The 24381-nt window shown below is 45.6% G+C and overlaps 1 protein-coding gene across 1 annotated transcript; it reads right to left on the reverse strand.

Moving 5' to 3' along the window:
* Window positions 1-2202: 2202 nt before the first annotated feature.
* On the reverse strand, window positions 2203-3142 carry LOC123094231 (homeobox protein knotted-1-like 4). The gene is made up of 3 exons (XM_044516284.1): window positions 2830-3142; window positions 2627-2740; window positions 2203-2532 (listed from the first exon to the last, which is right to left on the reverse strand). Exons 1-3 carry the CDS (start codon window positions 3082-3084, stop codon window positions 2344-2346), a joined length of 558 nt encoding a protein of 185 aa, XP_044372219.1. The 5' UTR covers window positions 3085-3142; the 3' UTR covers window positions 2203-2343.
* Between the last annotated feature and the right edge of the window lie 21239 nt (window positions 3143-24381).

The raw sequence follows: 24381 nt of genomic DNA on the forward strand, positions 1-24381 counted from the left end.
CGTGTGAAATTTCGTGAGAAAAAAATACCAGGAAGCGTATTCGTGGCAAAAAAGACAAAAAAACTTTCTATGTATGGAAAAAACTGTTTGGATGAATTTTTGTTCGGACAGTATTTCATTCGCCACGGATACGTTTCCTAGTATTTTTTTCACCAAACTTCACACGGGAGTAGATTGAGAACCCAGGTTTGATATCCGCAAATTTCAGATTTTTTTAAAAAATTGGTATTTTTTATGTTTAATATTCGTATAGGGGTGTGGAGCACCCAGGAGCTCATGTGTATTTTCCCAAGGCTAATGCTCATATATATATATAGTCAATCCAAAAGCATATCCATATGGTAGACGCTAGCTCTACATATTATGTCACTAATGTCTTACCCACTGGCGGAGCTATGTGTATTACTGCAGGTGCCATGGCCCTCCCAGCTCTTGGACTTTTTGTGAAGGAACTCTGTATTTGGATGCCCTAAATTGAGAGAAATGGAGTTTTTGACCCCTTTAAAAAAATATTTGGTCATTTGCCCCCTCGGTCATCTGTCGCTAGCTCCGCCACTGGTCTTACCCATCTTTTTCTCTTGCAAAGTGTGTTGAAGTCCATGTTGCAGCCCGCTATAAGTTTACAACCCACTCCTCTTCTCTCTCCCAAACTCATAAAGAAAACTGAGGTGGCAACTCTTATAGCTTGATTATGTCCCAGTTCAGCAGTGTCTTCATACATAGCTATGGTAAATAAATAAAAAAAAGGGGGCATATATGTTCCTAAGTTGACTAGAAATACTTCTTGCTAACTCAAGAGATGTCAATGGGTTTTGTATCTAATGAAAATTTGGTAGTTACATGTTTCTATAACCAGAGGGCAATGCGTGTTTTGCCGCACCGTTCTTCAGTCATGAGTTAAGTTTTTCTTTCCATCCTTATACGGCTGGTTGCTTCATTAATATTGTGTGTTTCATCCGACGTAGGCGGGCTTTTAATTACATTTGTGTTTGTTTGTTTTTTGTTGGCGAAATAGGGTGTCTGGTGTGCGAGGTATACTAAGTTGTTCTACGTGTGGGTATGCCGTTATTACACGTAACACATAAATTAACATATGGGCGTTACATGTTCACCTCGAAGTAAACATAAACGTAACACACAATATATTGATTCACTCCCTTATTACTGGTCCCATCAGTGACCCCTTAAGCCCTGGCACACCAGAAGCTAGCATCCCTAGGGAGCTTAGTATCTTAAGTACATGTACAATCGCATATTTCTACCCTAAAGGTGCCTATATAATTTGTTTACTAAACTCTGGTCTTTTATTGTGACCAGAATACAAGTCCCCTTGAGTTGTTTGGTCTATAGTCATGGTGACCTTAAATATACATCCATATTGTAATGTGCATAATATTTTTGACACCTGGTTGTGGGTATCAATAAGAAGCTTTCCTCTCATATCTTGATGGGGGTGATGCCTTATGTTGGGTTCTTTCGCTATCCAAGAACGATATGGTTTTTGACAAAAAGAAGACTTGTACTCCTTTGCAGGTTATACACTCATTTAAGTGTTGGTCCCATAAATGGTCTATGCTTCAGCGGTCGGAGCACATGAAGTTGTTCAAACTAGCATGTAGGCGGTGTGAACAAATGATCAGGGATAGGGGTGCAAACTGGTACCCTTTAGAGCATTTTCTGGCCCTCTTTATTTCTACTAAATAAACTCAATGAGTCAGAGGGAACCCCGAGGGTCACAAATTTACATCCCTAATTAGAGAGGTGTTTACACCACATGAATGCCGGTTTAGTGTATGGCTCGTGTGCAAGTTGTTTACCCCATCGCCCTAAGACATTCTTCATTTTTTTTATGCCAGACGATGACTGTTATTTTTTGGGGGATTGTCGAGTTGATGGGGCTGTGCGCATCTTGCTATGTTGATATCGAGTTTATACTCCTTGCGGTTATATCACCTTTGCCATGTTTCTTTTATAAGGGGAGAACCACGGCCTCTGGATCACAAGATGCACACAGACCACTTTAAGACATTTAAGAGTCCTAATTAATTAAGCTAGAGGTTCGGTAATTATACACACCACATGGTACGCTACACTGACACTTGTTTTCTTTCATAGATGACCACACATAGACGGCGGGGCGCCTTCGGCTTGCTTCAGTACTTGTAGTCGTCGCTAGGTGGTCTACGGAATCTGGATATAATTTTTATTATTTTTTGCGTTTGTTGTACTACAATGATTAGAGATGAATAGATCGAAAGTTCCAATAAAAGAAAGTATTCCCGCAAAAAACAAAGATGATAAGTAAGTATAGGATATGCCTGCAAAGCTGCAACAGTCTTGGCATTATCTCAAACTCCCAAACCTAGAAAGACAAGCCCGCAAAAATACTAGTAACTTAGTGTAATTAAGCATGCACACACCTAGTGCAAACGAGTCGATATGGGCCTCGGCGCTCCTCAAGAACTGATTGGCGTCTTGGATTTGCCTCGTGAGCTTCTGACTGTACTTCACCAGCATATCACGGTAGGTCTCCTGCACACACACACAAAAGCATATATATCGCTAGATCCATATATGCAAATAATTGAGCTCCAGCCAGCTAAACTAATCATGTAATACTTGTTACCATGAACTGGTCGAGCTCTGGGTCCGCCGGCTGTTCCTGCCTGCCGGCTGAATTTGGCCGGAGCTCGTCGACGAGGGAGGAGAGCCGACCAACGACTTCCGGCGGCGCTCCGACCTTATTAGACAGAGAAAAAATAACAAAATAAGAAACAGCAGGGCAGCAAAGATACAAGCTGTGCTCGTCTATATATGTACAGTACGTACTTTCCGGCAGTCTATGAAGGCTCCGAGGAGAGCCGGATAGAGAGGATGCGACATGATCTTGGCCTTGATCGTGTCAGATGATCTCCTGTTGTGGCTGGACTTTCCATGGTGTTCCGGGGCCGGGAGCGGTGCTGCCGGCGGCGCCTTTTCCGGTGGTGAAGCTGATGTGGATGCGGCGTACTGATCCGTTGCGACGAAGGAAGGGGTAATGGCTGCGGCTTTGGGGCCGCTCCCAAGAAGAGGGAGCTGATCCATGAGTTGATTGTCCGGCTGGTGACTCGGCCGGCGAGGTCTAATCGTCGGAGGAAGCCTATTTAGGGCAAATGGAAGCTGTCTATTTAGTTGCCTTAAATTCTGGATTGATTTGTGAGCGTGTGTCTGGTTTGCAGTTACTGTCCGGGAAGCACAGTAGCTGGACAGTCATATGTGGGGAGGAAAAGGGTCCAATCATCGAAGGGAACAACATGGTCGCTGTTAAGTGCGCTGTTCACGAAGTGTGCAGTTGCACTGTCGTGAGCAAGCAGAAAAGGTATGAGTTAATTATGCAAAATCACAATTTTAAGAGGCCTTTTACAGTATATCACACATTTGAAAAACAAATCATTCATGAAATCATATATTCCAATCTTAAATATACTCCCTCCATGTGAAAATACTTTCGGAAAATGGATGTATGTAGAATGAAAATATGTATAGATATATCCATTTATCTGACAAGTATTTCGAGACGGAGGGAGTACTATACAATGAAACAGATGTGCTAGAGGTTCCTAAAAAAGAAAAGAAAAACGTTTGGTCGTCGATCTGGTGGACCATCACTTTATTGGTAGATTATAAACATATGGTGTGAGTTATTTGTATTATGGGACGGGAGAGTACATGATTGTAGCAGATAGATCTGCATAATCGTCCCTAGACAGGTTGCATTTGTCATATTACTGTACATGAATGGATCATAACATTTAGATCTATATAACTATACCTAAACTGATCACATACATTAAATCTATATAGTTGTGCCTAAATATATAGGCTTCGTTGGATCCACATAGTTATACCTAAAATGACCACATCCGTTCAATCTTCAAAACTGTACCACTTAGATCTGCATAATTGTCCCTAGACAGATTGCATTTGTCATATTATTGTACATGAATGGATCATAACATTTAGATCTATATAAATATACCTAAACCGATCACATACAATAGATCGATATAGTGGTGCCTAAATAAATAGGGTTCGTTGGATCCATATAGTTATACCCAAAATGATCACATCCGTTCAATCTCACAACTGTACCAAAATATATACTCCCTTCGATTCGAATTAATTGACGCGGCCTCTATAAAATGTAAAATGAAAATTGTATAGAGGTTGTGTCAATTAATTTGGATCAGAGGTAGTACTATATCATAACCAGTAGAATTTCATATGTCAGAAAACAAATCACACATGGTGGTTCAACATTATAGCAGTGAGACATATCTCACATTATGCTTTTAGGTGTGCATATTAATTATTTGTTGGACCAGCCTTCTAGCACATGGCCAGGCACGAGCTGGCCAGGCGACGTGCTCCTCCCGATCTACCCTAGGCGGCCGCCACCACCTCCTTAACTGTACCAAAACACATCAACCAGTAGGCTTTGTATATCAAAAAGAAATCACAGTTAATTGTTCAACATTGTTGCACTTAGACAAATCTCACGTGAATTTTCTTAAGTCCACATATTAATTAATTATTTGTTGAACTACAAATGAAAAGTATATGTTACACCTGATTTAAACATGTTATTCCTTGCCACATCAATGCTAATCTCATGCTATAGATAGGTACAATGTTGGGATGCAGTAAAAGTATCAGAGTCAGTTGAAACATTACTATTACCATTTAGAATATGCACACAATTCGTAGTGTTGGTAATTTATACAATTCTTTAGCGGCGATTATGTGTCCTAGACATTGGGTTTGGACGGATGCCATCAAGTATACGAACCCTGTTTACCGGTGCTCAAAGGTCGACACGTGGCTTCCTTCCTTGCCTACCAAGACGCATCGCCGGCCAATCATTCGTTGCGTCATGGTTGGAAGGAAGCCGCGGAGCGATCATCTTGTGATGTCGGCGTCGCGCCACAAATAAGGCAGGCAGCCGGTCCCTGCTCCGACCGTGCAATTTCTTTCCTGAAACAGTAACACACGATGCGAATTCGAAGCGGAGCGTCCCTTTTTGTTAGAAGCCGTTCGTTCCCGGGTCGCTCGCTGTGTTAAATGGGTTGTGGCTGTCCTCCCTCCCCCGTCACTCCGAGGTGTTTCATGGTGAAGCCATCCATGTCCAACAGTGCCAGGGCTTCATCTGTGTCCTTTGTTTTTCATTTGGGATCATATCGTATGCTTCATCTGTGTCCGTCTGTTGCTCGATTCAGTGCAACCTAGCATGCATGCATAGAGAGTTCAGTTCAGCCCAGGGGCACATGACATAACAGCCGGACAAAACAAGTTACAAGTTTGGCACATGTAGATAGACAGACATGCATGGCTTGGGTTTCACAACAAATGAGCTCCGAGGTTACACGAAAACAGATCATGCTTGATCACTGCATCACCAGAGCATGCAAGGCTCACTGCGTTCTGCTCAAGGAATGGAATGCTTACAGTTACAGGAAGTGGCTTGGGTTGCTTCTCAACTTGTTCCTCCAAGGCTTGGGTTTCTGGACTCCTTTGGAGGGGCCTGTCACCTGTGTGAGCCTCAAGTCCCTGTGAATTATTCTCCACTATTAAGGTAAGCTGGAATCCAAATCAATAAAGCCTCATGTACACATGGAATCTGAATATTTTATACTTTGACACACAGCGATATTTTTCCCTGTCAGCCCGCACGGTGGTGGATGTCTTTACCGTCCTCTCCTGTCCTGCCGGTGAGCCAAGTCCAGTCCCTTTTTTCTTTTTTTATTATCATTATTATTGATTGAGAAAGAACGCCAAGTCCAGTCCAGTCCCTTAATTGCACGCTGGCTCGCTGGCCGGTCCCTTATTTTGGAAACCCATCGCGCGATCCATCCTCCCTCCTATTTCAATTCAAATTTGAATTGAATTGAATTTCTTGCATGTACGTACGTACGTATGTGTGTATGGACGTGCACGCCTCGCTGATCGGAGATGACCATGTGGCCCTTTAAGCGTCGGACGATGCGTTTGAGCTTGCCCCACCCTCGTCGCCTCCCGCCTACTCAGACTACTCAACCCGCCGGGTGTCCGTCGTAAGTGACCGTCACTATACCCACTTGAGGATGCGCTCATCCGATTCCGGAGTGCACATCCGCGGCGCCGGCGGAGCGGGCACTAGAACCCACCGCTGCATGCGCGAAGCAATAGCCGGAGGCCAACAGACGGCCGGCCCGATTGAGCTGCCCTCGCAGATCCGCGCGCGGGGCACGAAGCACCTAAAACCAAAGCCGTCACTCGATCATATATACACACACGCGCAAGCACTGCTCCAGCACGGTGCGGAGGCCCAGCTTGTCCTTGTCTCCGACATCATCACTGAAGAAGGAGTCCCAGCCGTCGTCGCTCGAGCCATCAGAGTGACTGCTGATGTTGGACATTATCGCCGACGCTCGGGAGTTGACGGATCGGAGCGAAGCAGAGCAGAGTGAAAGGAGGCCAGGGTTTGCTTTAGATGGGAATTTTGTGGGGCCAGATGTGCCCGGGCGCGTCAACGAGCTTCAAGGTCTGCATCGCATATATCATCCTAGCCAGTAGCTTCACGTACGTACCACACATGCATGCATAAAGAAAAAGAACTTCTTTGCATGCGTGCATGCACGTCACCCACCGAGCTCCTAACGCGATGATGAGCTTCAAGCCTGCTTCAACGTTCACGATGCCATGTAATCATTTTTTTGTTGCAAAGACATAAAATCTATTATAAAAGATTCATCGAAAGTATCAAAAACATCTCAAACATAATAAATATAACATCGGGTCCATGGACCATCAAACGACAATTGACGTCGGCGGGACGAACCGTGGGCGCGCCCCTGCCACCGCTCTCATACTAGAGCCGCCCTAACCTTATCGGTGACAGTCGAAAAGTCTTTGATTCGGAGCTGCCTGCACGAAGCAACGGCCAAAGGTGGAGGAGGCCGACGGATGGGCCGGGCGCCGCCAATTGAGCTGCCCTCGCAGATCCGTGCGCGGGCGCCGTCGCACCTAAACTGGAGCTGCCGTCGGAGTTGCTGCACGTGGTCACACGTGCTCGGGAGAAATGAAACGGGTTGGAGCAAAAGGAAACGGATCGGAGTGAAATGAGGCTAGGATTTGCTCTGCGTGGGGATCTTATGGAGTCGACGTCTTGAAGGTCTTCATCATATCATCATAGCTAGGAGTAGTATAGCTAGTAGCTTCACGTACCACACAATACATGCATGCATAAAATGAAAAACTTGTTTTCATGCACGTCGTCGGCCTCCGAACCAACCCTCGCTGAGTGCGTGCATGCGTTTTATTCCATCTCCATCCACCATGGCCAGCCCGTGCATGGATATATAGCTCAACACCAAGCATCTTGCGGTTACACTTTGCCGTCCGCGTCCAAATTGCTGCACTGCACTCAATTCCATCTGCATCGGCCAGGGATCGATGATAGATCGAGTAGATAGGCCAGCTACTTCGAGCCGGCGTCATACCGCGAAACACGACCCATCCGCCGTCCTCCCCGGATGTGCTACGTACCACGACCGGGCTATCTTGCCATGCACGAACGGATTGAATGTGCACAATCCGTTTCTATCTTTTTGGGAGCAGGCGAGGCAAAGTTTTTATTTTTTTGGGAGTCATCGACAACATCATATGTCATTCCCTTAGTAAACATCTTTTTTCGCAAAGACATATAATATACTACAAAAGATTCATCGGAAGTACCAAAGCATCTTAAACACAATAAAATATAACATCGGGTCCAGTGGCGGAGCCAGAAACTAGGAACGCCCCAGGCAAACTACTAGCTACAATAATAAACAGTATAAAACTAGCTACAATACACAAAGGAACACAGCCTCACGCCCCAGGCCACCGCCTGGGCAGCCTGGGGCTTGTCTCCGCCGACAGGATGAACTGCGGGCGCGGCCCTGCCGCCACTCTCATACTAGAGCCCCCTAACCTTATCGATAACAGTCGAAAAGTCTTCATGCATGTGCCCCTAAGGACGAGCGCCCTAGACCCACAACCATCGACGTCGCCGTTTTCTCCTAGGATGGATCTGAAGAACCTGATCTCAAATCTCACCATTGTATATATATGCATGGTGAGAAACCTTAACCTCATGCACCCCGAGGAGCTCATAGAAACCCTAACCTCATGGTTGACCAGAGAAGGATCGTAGGCCCGAAGGACTAACTCGAATAAGAAATGCGGCCATCCGTACGAGTGACGCCCCTGCGAGGACTAAAGGCCTACCTATCTATTAACCGGAGCCAAGGCACCAGGATTCAAGTGGCCACCGCCGTCCGGAGATAGTCGTGTCAAGCGAAGCCTAGCCAAGCAAACATGAAACAAATCTTATAATCGTTTCTAGTTTTTCTTTTTACCGGCTGTCCTGGTGTTCTCATGAAAAGAATTGCCATGTACATTGAAGGCACAAAATAAACAGTGTTTAATAACTAGCATTTCTCAAAATCATATATACTACTAGTAAGCCGGATTTAAGACAAGTCGTTATGTGATGTGTGGTGTTGGGTTGGGCGTGTCTATTCACTTCCATAGTATGTTCATTAGTGTCGATTGCTACTCACCTGACCCAAAGAGATGGCTCAGTAGACAACACAAAGCTTCGAGAGCGCGACACGGTAGATGGATTGGTTGGACGTCCTTGCGGACAAGGTGGTCGGTGTTGGGGTATTGTAGCCTCAAGGGCCACAACGATGAGACGCACTTGGTGTATGACAGAAAATAAAATACGCCCTCCTTCTCATAATATAATAGCGTTTTTGGCACTAGTGTGGTGTAAAAAAATGCTCTTATATTACGGGACGGAGGAAGTAGATGGTAACACACTGGTGAGTGGGTCTCACGTGAAAAAAAAACCGAGCTAGAGGTTGCAGGTACAAAAATAGCCAAATACCCATGCGTTGTCCGTGTACAAAGATACATTAACGCGAGACGTTGGTGAAACATCATCAATTGCTATTCACGGTGGGTACCTCACATGTGACCGGTTTAAGAACGTGTTTCTGCGATGACCATACATCATGTTTATTATCTATCGCAATGATTGGGTATGGCTGTTTTTTGTAACGGATTTTGTGATAACCAATCAAGGCACTTTAGGCCGGGGTGATGGAGATGGTGAAAGGATTGACGGGTTTTATTTAGTAAGTAGCGTGATCCGCGTGACATGGGGCATCTGTCGTCGGATCAAGAAAGGATGGACGGCTAAGATTGACGCCATGAGGGCAATCCGTGGGAGGACCGGGTTAACCAATCAGTGCTCACTTCCCGGTCTTCCGCGAATAATTTGGATGGCGCGCTCGCACATGGAGACAAATGAATCTTATCCAACCAACCAACCAACGGAGGCCCAAACCACCCACAGACCCAATCTCTTCCTCCTCTCGCGACTCGCTCTGCGCCGCCGCTTCAGATTCCCTTCCCTCAACCACAACCCCGCCGCCGGCGGCGGCGGCGGCGAGGGCGACGGCCTCCTCTCCCACACCCGGGCATGTCTCCCATCGGCGCTGCCGCCCTACCCTCTCCCCTTCTCGATCTGGATCCCGATCCGGTCAGGCGGCGTGCAGATCCGCCACTGCGTACTCCTCCACCCAACCAACCGACGCCGACGACCACCCGTCGTCCTCCTCCTCCACGACCACGCAGCGGCAGAGCTCCCACCCAGCCATGGAAGCCCCCTCCTTCCGCGCGCCGAAACCCTAGTCGACCGAGCATGGGACCTCGCCATGGAGTGGTACGGCATCAATCCCCTCGCCACCTTCTCTTTCTTCTTCCTGTTTTCTTCATCACCTCTCGCATCTGATGCGTGCGTTCCATCTGTACGTGCAGTTTGGGGGCTATGGAGGAGAGGGAGATGCTCCCGTCCGATCTGGGGAAGGAGGATGCCCACCATTACCAGGCTGCTCAACCTCACCACCGTGATTATCTTGCCAAGGTGACCTCTTTCTCCCGCTCCCCCACTGTTGGTTTCGATTCAGGCTCCTCTGCCCTTCCTGATGCGGTTGGATTCCTTAGGCGCGCAGGCCACCATGCGGTGGATTCTTCGTCCTGAGATTAAAACATTCATCCTACGATTGCTGGTGTGACTGCCGTCGTGAGCCCTGGCCTGAATAGCTTCGTCAGGAAGAAGAAAACTGAGAGAGAAGAGAGAGACTTGAAATTTCAGAAATGTTCAGTTTGCCCACTTCACAATGTTCAGTCATTTTCAGTAGCTTGTGCAATGTTCTGGTCTGGCGAATGATTTTAGACGTGCAAAAGGGAAGTAGGTTTTTCGGCATGGTCTTGCATAAATATTGATCGTCAAACAGTTCTGGGTGTCGCATCATATGCTATTAATGTCATTTTGCCACCAACAAATTACTCACCTGACATTTTTGCTCTGTGAATGAAATACAAAGGCAACATTTATGTTTTATTGCCTGCAATTCCTATTCATGTTCTAGGCTTGGTTGAGTTCTGCTTTATTTTCTAAGAAATTATGTGTTGGGTTTGGCACCGAGCTACTGCATTGTTTGAACTTGGCACTTGGTTTCGTCGTTGCTAAGCTATTGCAAGCGATTCTGTTTATTTGTGCCATACAAGTAAGTGCTCAACTGATTGATGGTAACGCTATACTGCATATTTTGCTCTTCATGAATGGGCAGCCCCTTCTCTTTGGATGATGTTATTGTTCTAATAGAGAGCAATTTGTTGTAGCGACGAATTTCCTTCTTCCCCTTCCATGGTTGCAGCGATTTAATTTCCCACTAGCTAGCTCGGTTGGTTTGGTTTGGTTCGGTTTGGGTGCACCGATCCATGTAGTTTGTTTCTGTTGTAAAAAATCCATCAACTCAGAAACAATTAAGTCTTTGGTTGTTCCTATTATGAAGTGAGCCCATATTCCATCGGGCCAACAGGCCAGCACATATACATGAAGGGAAATAAGCAAAGAAGCCCCTATACAATATGATAACTACACACACAGCACAACCATGTTCTAACACCCCCCCTCAAACTCAAGGGGGATCTTGGACACCGAGTTTGGACAGGAAAAAGCTGTGTTGGGACCGTGTCTGAGCTTTCGTCAGAAAATCAGCAAGTTGAAGCTCCGAGGGCACATACTGAGGGGCCACAATTCTGTCTTGCACCTGAGAACGAGTGTAGGAGGCATCAACACCGATGTGCTTGGTGAGCTCATGCTTAACAGGATCACGGGCAATGCTGAGTGCCCCAGTGCTGTCGGAGAGCAGAGGGGTCGGTGTAGCAGTGGAAACACCAAAATCCTGAAGAAGCCATCGTAGCCAAGTAATTTCTGCAGTCACGGACGCCATAGCTCGCAGCTCAGCCTCAGCACTGGAGCGAGATACAGCATTCTTCTTCTTGGTCTTCCAGGCAATCAGGGAGGAGCCAAGAAAAACACAATAGGCAGAGAGAGAGAGCGGCGATCAGTGGGATCGCTGGCCCAGGTAGCATCACAGTAGGCCTGAAGCTGAAGAGAGCTGGAGCGAGGGAAGAATAAGCAACGAGTCACGGTACCACGAAGGTAATGAAGAACACGAAGAAGGTGACTGTAGTGAAGTTGAGTGGGAGCAGAGACAAACTGACTTATAATGTGCACAGCATAAGAAATGTCAGGACGAGTGATGCCTAGATAGACAAGGCTCCCAACAAGATGGCGGTAGCGTGTGGGATCTGCAAGGGGTTCACCCTCACCAGGACGAAGATGGAGACCAAACTCCATAGGAGTGGCAACCGTGCGCTGATCAGTGAGGCAGGAACGAGTGAGAAGATCTTGGATGTACTTCTCTTGAGAGAGATAAATACCCTCAGGGGAAGAAATGATCTCAAGTCCAAGAAAGTAGCGAAGAGAACCCAAATCAGTCATCAAGAATTGCTCATGTAGACGTTTCTTCACAAAATCAATGAATTGGTGGTCAGCCCCTGTGATAATCATGTCATCAACATAGAGTAGTAAAAGGGTGCGACCGCGAGGAGAAGTGTGAATAAACAGAGCAGGATCATGAACACTAGTAGAGAACCCGATCCTTGTGATGACGGCGGAGAAACGCTCAAACCAGATACGAGGAGCTTGTTTCAGCCCGTAAAGAGCGCGCCGAAGGCGACAGACAGTGCCATCAGAGACAGTATAGCCCGGAGGCGGCTGCATATAGACCACTTCCCGCAGCTCACCATTCAAGAAGGCATTCTTGACATCTAATTGAGAGATGGACCACTACCGAACAGCAGCAACAGCCAAAAGAGTGGGAACAGTGGTCATGTGAGCAACAGGAGCAAAAGTCTCATCATAGTCACGACCATACTCCTGCTGGAATCCACGCGCAACAAGGCGAGCTTTGTAGCGCACGAGAGAACCATCTGAATGTGTCTTAACCTTGTAGACCCATTTGCAAGTGATGGGTCTAACGCCTGTAGGCAGGGGTACAAGGTCCCAAGTGCCTGTGCGCTCAAGAGCATGAATTTCCTCTGCCATAGCATGCTGCCATTCAGAATGAGCAGCAGCCTCACGATACGTAGACGGCTCAACAAGAGTGGTAGCAGCAGCAACATAGTACGCAGGAGGCTGGAGAGTGTGGCGATCACGCAGATTATACCGAGGAGCAGGAGGGGTAGGTGGTTCTGAAGGAATGGGACCCAACAGGGAAGGAGTGGAAGTGGAAGTGGGCGCATCCGAGGGAGAAGGGTGCCGAGCACGACGGGAGTAGACAAAAGGAAGCGGAGAGAGAGGGGAAGTGGAAGGTGGCGCATCAGAGGGAGAAGGATGTTGAGCACGACGGGAGTAGGTAAAAGGAAAAGGAGAAGAGTGGATGGCTCAACCCGAGTAGGAGAGTCGGGAATAGAAACCTCATCCTGTGTAAGCTGAAGCTCATGAGCAGACACAGGTGAAAGGCTAGGAGTGGACCTACCAGGTGACGATAAAGGTGAAGAATTAGGTAGAGTCAAAAAAGAGAGAGGCTTGACTAACGACTCGGTTGTGGCAGTAGAAGAATGACGAGGGTAGAAGGAGCGAGACTCATCAAAAGTGACATCTTTGGAGATTCTCAGTCTTCGAGCAATAGGGTCCCAGCAACGGTAACCTTTGTGCTCCAAACTGTAGCCAAGGAAAACACATTCAACAGATTGAGCAGTCAATTTGGTGCGTTCATGAGGGTGGAGAAGAACAAAACAGGCACAACCAAATAGGCGTAGACCACTATAATCAGCTGGACCATCACCTAGATGATCAACTGGTATCCCTCCCTGAAGAGCAACAGAAGGCTGAATATTAATGAGATAAACAGCGGTAGAGACAGCCTCAGCTCAAAAGTGCGGGGGAACAGCAGAAGATAAAAGAAGAGCCCGAGCAGTCTCAAGGACGTGATGATGTTTGCATTCAGCCACCCCATTTTGAGCGTGTGCACCAGGACAGGAATACTGAGGAAGGGTACCCTGTTCAGCAAGGAAGCCACGAAGCGCACGAGATAAGTACTCGCCAGCCGAATCAGCACGAAAAACTCGAACAGAGGAATCATACTGAGTGCGAACCATGGTAGCAAACGACTTGTAAATTTGAAGCACTTGACTACGAGATGACATAAAGTAGATCCAAGTGTGGCGAGAAAAATCATCGAAAATTATATAATATTTGTGACCCCCTTTCGAAACAAAGGGGGAAGGACCCCATACATCTGAACAAGTTCAAAAGGTCGTTGAGAAACAGAATTACTAGAGGGATATGGAAGTTGTATCTGCTTGCCAAGCTTACAACCCATACAAGTTAGTGAACTATCACCAGATACAGACCCTAGAACACCACTCCTAACCAAAGAATACAAGCGGGAGCCACAAATGTGACCCAATCGATGATGCCACTGAGCGAAGGATGTGGTGGAGGTGGCAGCTGAAGCAAAAGGGGTGGTGATGTCTGACTGGCTAGAGGACGCAGCGGAAGGAAGGCGCAGCCAATCGAGCTCCCAAAGGCGCTGAGAGTCATGGCGCCAAGGACCGATCCCAACCAGAGTCCCCGTACGACAGTCCTGAACACAACAAGAGTCAGAATCCAGAATAACACGACAACCCAAGTCAGTAAGTTGACCAGTAGATAGAAGTTGCATAGTCAGTTTAGGAACATGAGAAACGGCAGGGACATGAAAAGAAGACATGGAAAGAGTCCCTCTTGCGGCAACAGAAAGAGAAGTGCCATCTGCAGTCTGAACTGTAAGAGGAGAAGGCACGAAATTGACAGCACAAAGATGATCTCTGTGTGGTGTCATGTGGAAGGAGGCCCCAGAATCAAGAATCCAGGGCAAAGATGTACCTGACGAAGAGTGCGGTGGTGGACCAGACGTCTGACCAGCAGAACCAGCAGAACCTGAGGATGGTGCAGAAGCAGTAAGGCGGCGCAGCAAGGTGAGCATCTCCTGGTGAACCTTCTCAAGGGAGCCCTCACGAGAATTAGAGGAGCCTCCTGAGTCCTTTTGAGGACGGCCACCACGGCGACCCTGTTTCCTCCTCTTGATGCACTCCGTGATCATGTGACCATCCTGCTTGCAGTAGTTGCAGAAAGCACTAGTGGAGGTTGTTGCCACCTGTGTAGAAGAGGGCACACCAGGCAGCGGTGGTGGAACGCGGGCAGCCAGGACTGCTGAAGAGGATGGCAATAAGCCCGTGCTCCGTAGGCGCACCTCCTCAGATCGCACCCCAGCAAGGGCCTCCGGAGTAGAGAGCCGAGGATGGCGTGCCAATAGCTGAGCACGACTCTGCTCGAACTCCGGCCGGAGGCGAGTGAGGAAGTCGTAGAGGTGACGAACCTCCAGCTTAGCTTGTTGCCACACACAAAACTGACATCTGCGACAAACATCAGCTCCCAGAGAGTCCAATTGGTGCCACACCGCCGACATCTCCTTGTAGAAATCATCCACAGTAGCATCTCCCTGTTGTAGTTGTTGCTCTTGACGAACAACAGAGAGATACATGGCATCCCCTGTAGACTCATAGCGATGGCGAAGGTGCTCCCACATCTGATATGCAGTGGTAAGGGCCACCACATCCATGGTGAGATCAACATCCATGTTGTTCACCAAGATAGAAGAGGCTCGAGCATCATCATTTGTCCATTGCTTGTATAAGTGGAGTTGATTCTGATACTCTTCAGTGGCCTCTTCAAAAGCATCTAGCATCTCACGTTGCTTGGTTTCATCGGCATCAACAGGGAAGGCCAACTCAGCTGGAGGAGTGGGCAGCAGGGGACAAGGCAGAGCACCAGAGAGGTGCTCCCAGACCAGCTGGCCCCTCATGTGAAGCTTCATGTGCTGCACCCAGTCCCTGTAGTTCTGTCCGTTGAAGATAACAGGACATCGTGGGACTGGGACAGCACCGGTGGTGGTGGAGGGCGCCATTGCAGCAGAGCAGCAACAGCAGCTCGTTGAAGACCAGCAGCAGCAGGAGGCACAGCTTGATGGCAGCAACAGACCAGGAGGAGAAGAGCAGCAGCAGCCGCACTTTGAAGAGCAGCAGCAGCAGCTCGTTGAAGAAGAGCAGCAGCAGCAGCTCGTTGAAGAAGAGCAACAGCAGCAGCAGAGAAGAGGAGTAGCAGCAGCAGCAGCTCGTTGAAGAGCAGCAGCAGCACGTTGAGGCGGCGGCGCCGGCCGGGAAGGACGGCGGCAGCAGCGGCCTGGAACGGCGGCGGCCTGGACCAGCAGGCGGCAGCAGCTACCAGGAAGAAAAGGGGAGAGGCTCGATGAAGAGAGGAGCGGCGGCCGGCGGCGGCCGCGGCGGCGACCAGAGGCGGCGGCGGCGGCTGGGGAACCTAACCCTAGCTCTTATACCATGTTATGAAGTGAGCCCATATTCCATCGGGCCAATAGGCCAGCACATATACATGAAGGGAAATAAGCAAAGAAGCCCCTATACAATATGATAACTACACACACAGCACAACCCTGTTCTAACAGTTCCAACAAATCAGTGATGCAGTATAAAGCTTATGGGTGTTTTTCTGTATTCGAGTTTTCTCTCCTTATTACAGGGATAGCTTTGCCTCCAAAATATATAGTTATAACTTTTCAGAACAAAGAGAAAAAAATTGTTTGCTCAAAGTTCCACCATTGTCCTATTCAAACTGTAATATTTAGATGACATGAATCGTGATCTAAGAGTTCAGTTCAGATTTAAGGCGTGGAGAAATATGATAATCAAGTAGACTTATGACCATCACCGTGTTCACTTTGCTTTGGTTTCAGCTAGCCTGATGTCTCTGCGCAAAATATTAAATTAGCTGTTTGAAACTTTCTTCACAACATGAAAATTTATATAAGGCTACCAGGTCATCTATAATTGGATTAAAGAAATGCTGAGTTAGCTTGAACAGTCCCCACATAGATTACTGGATAAATCAGAAACTGTATGAAGTAATAACTTCAACAAAGGAAATCCCAGTGCACTTTTTACTTATCACTTGCTATGACCATAGTAATACAATTGGTATCGCCCCCTCTCCATCAATTTATATGAGTATGTGTCTTATTCTCCCATCCAACACATCTGCTCGAATTATGTGTTTATTTACTACTGTTTTCATATAGCAACTTCTGTTCTTGTGTAATATTTTAACATCACTGGCAATCATTGTTAGGGTACGGTGGTGGTTGGCATTCTGCTTGATGCAGGCTGCACCTACTCCCACGACAGCGGTCAGCAACTAGGTGTTCGCCATCGGAGTTCTTCAGTATCGCCCCCTCTCCGTTGTGTATGTGTAGTTTACTCTCCCATGCCAAGTATCTGCTTGAATTAAGTTAGATTCAGTAAGAAAATTGGTTAGCTGAATTTGGATGGATTGTGTCCCCAAGTGAAGAGCTGAAACATTATGTATTTTATTTTGGTCTTGTCCTCAAATATATTTGTTTTGGGCATAGCTATCCTACAAGCTTAGTACTCGGGCTGTCATAATTTCTTTTGCGTACTTTGTATGTGCTTAGTCAGATATCTTATTGGTTTTGTTCATAGTTTGAGTCAGTTATTGAACCATCAAACAGAGCACCTCATCTATGGCCTGTTTGATTGTGGCCTAACGAAAAACAAGAACCATTGGTTAGGAGTGTCACTCAATTCCTCTTAATTTATTAGTCCCAATTTTGATTGCATCAGCCGCTTTGGGAGATGTTCATGTGCGCCACAAAATTAACTTGATCTGACAATAGTACGAGGCTACCAGCCGGCTACTCTGTAGCTCCCAGTGTAGCTGGCTGGACTATGCAGTTATTTAATTGGCGTTCAGAACTAGTGCCTTTGGTAGTTCCAGCAAATCGGCGATTCAGTAGCGCTCTTCCGTTTATCAGTGTACAAGTGTTTTGGAATCTGCATTGTTCAAGGTTTTAATCTCCTCTATCTGTACGGTACATGACTTGCTTTTCTCATGCATGCAGATTAGAACATATGCAAGATGCAGCATATGTTGGAGCATGTCTGGCAGCCACACCATCGTTGACATGTGGGCGCCAGAGGAAGAGATCGTGTGTGTGAGGGGGGAAGGTGCCCAACATCACCAGCTAGTCCATTGACCTGCCCGCATGAGATCTTCAGCTGCTAAAGGTGCCTGACCGTGGTGTGGCTTGGTGACAGAACGATTACTGCCGCAGCCCTTTGGTTTGGATGCCGTCACTGACAGGATGGCACTGGCTGTGTCGTAGCCTTCATGTCCGGCTAGTATGGCTTCGGTGGGCTACCTCCTTGTCGGCCACTACTCTGACCTCCCCCGTAGGGCGATTAGGCTGCCTCATCCTCAGTTCTGGTGAGTTTGTGGTCTCCCCCCCTATCTCACTTGTGCCCTTGAGATTGGCCGTCCTTCGAGCTGTGGCTGATTGTGGTGTAGACCGTCGAACCATTGATTTGAGGGCCTGGTTATGTGGTCATGGCGCCTGTGCTGGAGGTCTTCTGACCATCTTGTCTCTAGTCCCTGTTATCCCTGTTAAGCAGCAATGAGAACCTTGTGTTCTGAATTTTGAATCAATGAACAATCAGATTTCATTAGAAGTTGTGTTGCAGTAGCAGTTTCTTTATGGATTTGAGTTGTTATTTTCACTGTTTTAGTTGGCAGACTGCATTCCTGAAAGTTACGGGGCTGTTTGGTTTGTGCCCATCTCAGCCCTGCCAAATCGTTGGCGCTGTTGGCTAGCCAAAAAATTGGCGAACGATTCCCTCGCCTGCGATTCTGCCAACTAATTGGCGCAAAAGAAGGAGGGAAGGCTGAGGCAGGGCTGGCATGCCAATTATTTGGATCCAATCCAAACGCCACCACTAGGCTAGTCAACGACCAATTTTTTGGTCGGGCAAGTCACGGCTCTAAACCAAACAACCCCTACATATTAGTCCTTCATGTCTGTTTGGGTGGAGTGCTTCTACATGGTTTTTTTGTAAAAAGACTCCACATGATATTTCATTCTGTGTTTTAAGATATTGTTCGGACTTTGGGTGGCAAAGTTATGTTTTGATTGATTGAAACATTATCAAATGGATGTGATCCATCAATAGTTGAGTGGGCCGGTGTTGGACTTGTCTGGTCAGATTTTGAAAATATAGATCTTAGTCTTTAAGGCAAGTGCCAAGTGGTGACAGAACGAAATTGTTGGCCCGGTTAGTTCTGAGGTGCTTATTAACATCTTCCTTTTTTTGCTTTGTAGGCCAGGCCAGAGGATCGGGTAGAGGAGTTGCCTGCAATTCTACATGCAATGCAACCCAAGTGCAATGATGATGTGACCCTACGGATGCAGCAATAGTTCTTGGGCTTCATCTCATTACTTGTTGAGCGCAACAGCTGGCAGTGGTGATGTCGTGCCATGGCAGTGGCAGTGGTGTCTGCCTAGTTCTTGCTTCAGGTGAGTCCTTGGATTCCTCTCTTTTGCTCTCTCTTGATCGGAGATGGTTTGGCCATCGAGACGATGATTTAGTTGCAGAACAACAGTGCCTACTGTGTATGTGTATGACAAATACACCAACAAGAGTGAACAACATCTATAGTTGCAGAACTATGTAGGGGGACAATAAGAGCTAATATTTAACTTGTGTCGGATTATTTAATGTTGTTCTTTTTGAGTTGATGGCTTATTTGATAACTAGCTTTGCAAGCATTGTTCGGCTACCTGGTAATGACTAATTGAAGAGTATCTAGATATCCTGCTATTTTTATTTCTCATGTCTTTCGAGCTTTTGCTTGTACTTTGGATTCATATTATTAATAGTCTTTTTATCTTACGAAAAAAGACAGCATGTTGTCTTCTTGAATAGGTTCCTGAGTGGTGCGTAGTGTTCATAAGAGAGAGACCTGGCTTGGCATTTCTTTTGATTATCACAGGAGACAAACATTATGATAGCTTGGTTTATCTAGCTTGATTTTGAAAAAGCTCGTGGTCCGGTCTTTGCTAGGCTGATGTTGTACAATCTCTGTTGTCATTAAGCATGCCCACCTTGTCCGTGTGCTATCAGGTGAGAATAGCCCTTAGTCTATCTTATGTTCATTATTGATGGGATTGGACAAGGAGAGACATATCTATTCCCAAGTGTTATTGTTGTGCTTTGTATTGCTAAAAAGTGTGGCATACCTGACCTATATTCCCGTGTGTTGTGCTATGTGCAGTGAATACAATAATATGATCACCATGCTACATTTTCAGTTTGCATCCCATGGTTTTTGTTCTCATGTTAGTTTACAAGTATTAGCATTTTTGGTTGCCGGTTATAATGATTTAATCTCAAGCCGAGACATTTGGCTCATCAGGAGCTTAGTTTTTTTGTTTCCCTGTACTTCCTAACCATCTTAAGGAGTGCTTCACATTGCATAAATGGTTATGATATAAACCCCTTTCCGAAGAAAGAAGCTTTAGGAATAAGCTTAAGCCATCAAAAGGTTTGTCTTGGTCAAGCTCATTCCTGAGATTAACCATTGGTCGAGAGCAAATTGTCTCAGGCAGCGGATCGGATTTAGGCCTCTCGGTAATTGGATGATGTATATAGTCTCACTGGAAAAAAATATAGGACAGTGGATCAGATGCATTGCGAATAATCAATAGCTCTTGTAATCAGTGCCTCGACAATGTCACGTGTTCCCCTCACTGTCATGTTCTTCCATACAGCATAGCTGAAGTCCCAAAAAAGTGAGACAATTTCACATGCTAGGTGATTTGGTGTGTACCAAAATCCCATGATGTCATAGCATTTTAGCTTCCTAACTTGGTTCTTTAGATAATAGAAACTCTAGAGAGATAAAATTGCCCATGTGCAACACTATTCGACAAATGTAGCGGTTCCATAGATTTGGGTTTCTTCCTTTCTCTTTCCTATTATCTTGCATAATTTGGCTTTTGAACTGATTTGTTAAGCTTTTCTTTATCATGGTTCTATTTTGCTGGTTCAGATAAGTATCTGCCCAATGATGAACATTGCATTTGATACTTCCTGATTATTAAAGAGTAGCTAAGTGCATATCATTTATCAATCATCTACATCTTTAATTACTAAAGTTAGTTTTCCCAGAAACAGTAACTATTTAGGCATACATTTTTTCTTGATTCACATTTGTAATTTAAAATTTTGCGTGTGATCTTGTGTGCCTTGATTTTGTTTTTCATATTGAACGGAAGTTACTATAAATGTGCATTTCATTCCTATATGAATTCCGGTCTTAAAAATGATCTGTTAGAGAGTGCATGGCAAGTTATAGGTAACAAATTGACTCTTCACAAGATGATTATGTTGTTGCAAGTTAAGATTCAAAATGCAACTCAAATTACATTTATTTTGCTGAGAGAAGGCTAGGACCTCCAGCCTTCCACTTGATAGCTTGTCATGCTTGCGTTGGCTGTAGTTTCTACTTCTACATGAGTGTTGGTCAGGCTGGCCGGGTGCCAATGAATTCTTTTCTTTGCTTTTGGTTTTGTTGCTAAACTTTGTGCTTGTTCTGCTATCGCTGATAGTGGAACCTGAAGAAAATTATTGTTCTTGCTTCATATGGAAGGAAAAACACTTCCAGCATTGCAACTGGTAGGATGTTGCTGTACTAGTTAGCGAAATCACCATGCCGTTTTTTGCTTGGCCGTATGTCTTGACCATGACATCAAAAATTTGATTTCTTGCTTATAACACTTCAATCCCCAAACATCCTTGATGTGCTCATTCTAATTCTATTTTTTGTCATGCAGCTGGTTGGATGCTTGAAGAAGCAAAGACGCCTTGAAAGCTTTGTTTGAGGATAGATGAAGTTGGCTCCCGCCTGGTGGCTACAGTTCCCCAAGCGCCAGACCATCCTCGTCCTCTGCTTGCTTCTTCTCCTTCATGCACTTCAACATGGACCGTGTGAGTTCCTTTGTTCTCCAGACCTACTTATCTGCTCACTATAGTGGTCATTGAGTGCTGATCGTGTAGATAGAACATGAGTATCCAGTATGCTCTTTCTTCGTTTACCATCCTTCCTGGTTCACCATGATGGACCATGATCGAGATTTTTTTTTATGTTTTGTCTCCATGCTTGTGCATTGACATCCATCTCTTCATCTAGGAGATGAAGAGAGATGAGTGTTTATGTTTGTCCCTGTGCTTGCGCATTGATATCCATCTCTTCATCCTGGCGGCACAGAATTTTTTACCTATTTACATTTTGCATGTTTCTTATTCGTCCCTCGTGATATCTCAGTGATGCCACTGTTTTGGGACTGAAATTTCTGGCCACTTGTACTTCCACATTCGTTAAACAAGAATGGCCGGGACTTTGTATAGACTTGAATACACACATATGTTCATCACTTGTACTCCCACTGCTTTTCTTCCTTCTCTATTCTTTTCGCTCTGGGCATGTAGTCATCCATGGCCTCTGTGCCCTGGCTACATAGGTTTTGGCCCTGGTGGCCTCAATAGGCTCAGGAAAACGTCATTGGATGTGTGTTCAAGTCTGTGTGTTTGTTCTAGTTTGCTTGGTGCATGTCTATTTTATTTTTTGCACATTGTGACTCTTTCTACTACTCTGCGTTTTGGTTGCATATTCTTTTGAAGTGTCGTTGCGTTTCAAACTGTTTAATTTAAGTGATTCACTCTTTTAATTTAAGTGATAGTTGGTACTACATATCAATCAAACAAGCAGTACATGTCCTCACATATTGAGAAAAGAACATATAATCTCTCCTATGATATTTGAGTTTGCAAATTTCTTTTGATAAATTATGATGATATTGAACTGCTGTTTAGTGCAATGCTTTTTGTGGTAAAAAATAGTTTGGGAATCTTGAAAAGGTTGAATCATGCTTGCTCATGCCTTTTTTTATCTTGTATGGCGCAGATTAATATGGTTGAGAAGCTTGCCGTATAAGCAGCCACCATGTCTGGGCTGCCAAGCAGAGTTATTACCGAGTGTGTGCTCATGGACTATGACATGGAAACAATGCTGCCCAACACGAGTTTGCTCGTCAAAGCAGCTCTGCCTGTGTCGAAGCTCATTCCTGTGCGGCGCCTCTGGTGGCCACTTCTTCGAATAGGGCATAGGTAAGCCACTTGGGTTGGTCGTCCCTGCTTTCTTGTATGCTTTGTGTGCCCATCCATGGTCATTGAGCCGTGGTAGCAGTTCGGCATTGTGATGGTTTATGGGCCTTTTAGAAAGGCATGTGTAGTGCAGGTGCTATGTAGTTTGTTCTTCTTAGATGGTCAGGATGCTTCTTGTTGAATGGTTAGGATGTCTCTTTGTTGAACATAGCTATTGTTTATGATTGCTTAAGCATGTGTATTATGAATGGCACTACATGAAGTAGCTTCTATTACCAAGTGATTACTACTTTGTAAGAGTAAGCCTACTACGGTTCTGCTCTTGGTTAGAAGCATGCATGTTTTATTCTTTCCATGTGTTAGCAATTTATAAAATTGGGAATTTATGCCTATGAACAATGTAGATCTTCTCATGAACATCTAAACTGATATTTTTATCTGTCTTCATTCAATTTAGAGTATACTAGGAGATGTTGACACACTTTGTATCTTGGTACTGATGTGCTCGTCATGTTTTTTTGGTTGTGTGTGGCTCAGATAAATATGTCGGGTAAGCTTGGCATACAGGAAATATGGAACCACCATGGCCGGGGTGCCAGGCAGAGTTGTTCCTATCTGTGTGTTCATGGAGACAAATGCTTTTCATCATGAGTTTGGCCGGCAAAGCAGCTCTGCTTGTGCCAGCACTCTATCCCTTCTTGGCGCCTCCCGGTGGCCACTTCTTCGAATCCAGTGTAGGTGAGCCACTTTGGTTGCTCTCTGCTGCTTTCTTGTATGCTCTGTGTGCCCATCCATGGTCATCAAGCTGTGGTAGTAATTTGGCATTGTGATGATTTATAGTCCTTTTAGCCAAGCATGTAGTGTAGGTGTTGTGTAATTTGTATCTCTTAGATGGTCAATATGTTTCTTGTTGAATAGTCAGGATGTCTCTTGTTGAACACAGCTCTTGTTTTTAATTAAGTTCTCTCATTATTATGATTGCTTAAGCATGTGTGTTATGAATGGCACTGCATGTAGCTTCTGGGTGTAAGACCTTGTTCTTCCCTTGATAGAATTTTGATGGAGTAGTTTTGGTAAGAAGAGGGTTTGTTTATTTCTAGGTGATGCTAAGCTACCTAGGTTAAATTCCCTGAAGTAATTTAACGGCTTGAGTTAAATAAACATCTATGCACGCATGCTTCTTGGCCATGGTAGGTGATTCTTTCTTGGTCTAGTAGTCCGATAATATTGGAGAAGAGAAGAAGAGATACCCTCTGTTTGATATTTTACTGAGTGTGAGCTGTAGTTTGGTTCTGCTGGATAAGAATGCTTGACCTATTCCAGTTTTGGAATCTAACTTAGTTTGGTGCTCATCATTTTTCTTAGTTCTTGATATACGTATAATGAACTGGAGATAGATAGTTTATGCTACTGTTTGATAGAGATTAGTTCCTGATTGTTATTGTGCTACTTCCACATATTCCACTGAAAAGAGTGTTGCTTGGACTTCTAGTCTATCTCAGATCTCCTAATTTATTTGTTTGTTCGATTCAGAGCAGCAGGCGTTCTCCATGGACGACATCAATGAGGAACATGCAGGACCACGCGCCCAAGCTGTCAAGCTTGACGTGGACATAATTGGGTTGTACCTCTACCCCGAGGCGACGACGATGCCGAAGGTTGCTCTCTACTCCGCCCTCGCACCCAAGATGCTTTTTTCTCCCAAGTTATCGCTGCTCTGCTCTAACATAGTTTCTAGACACTCATATCATGTCCGTGTTCACAGTGGTCTAGTATCTAGCTCTAGCCCAGTTGCTATTGTTATTCGACATAGTCTCCAAAGTTCCA

The sequence above is a fragment of the Triticum aestivum genome, chromosome 4B (assembly GCF_018294505.1).
Source record: "Triticum aestivum cultivar Chinese Spring chromosome 4B, IWGSC CS RefSeq v2.1, whole genome shotgun sequence".
NCBI lineage: Eukaryota > Viridiplantae > Streptophyta > Magnoliopsida > Poales > Poaceae > Triticum > Triticum aestivum.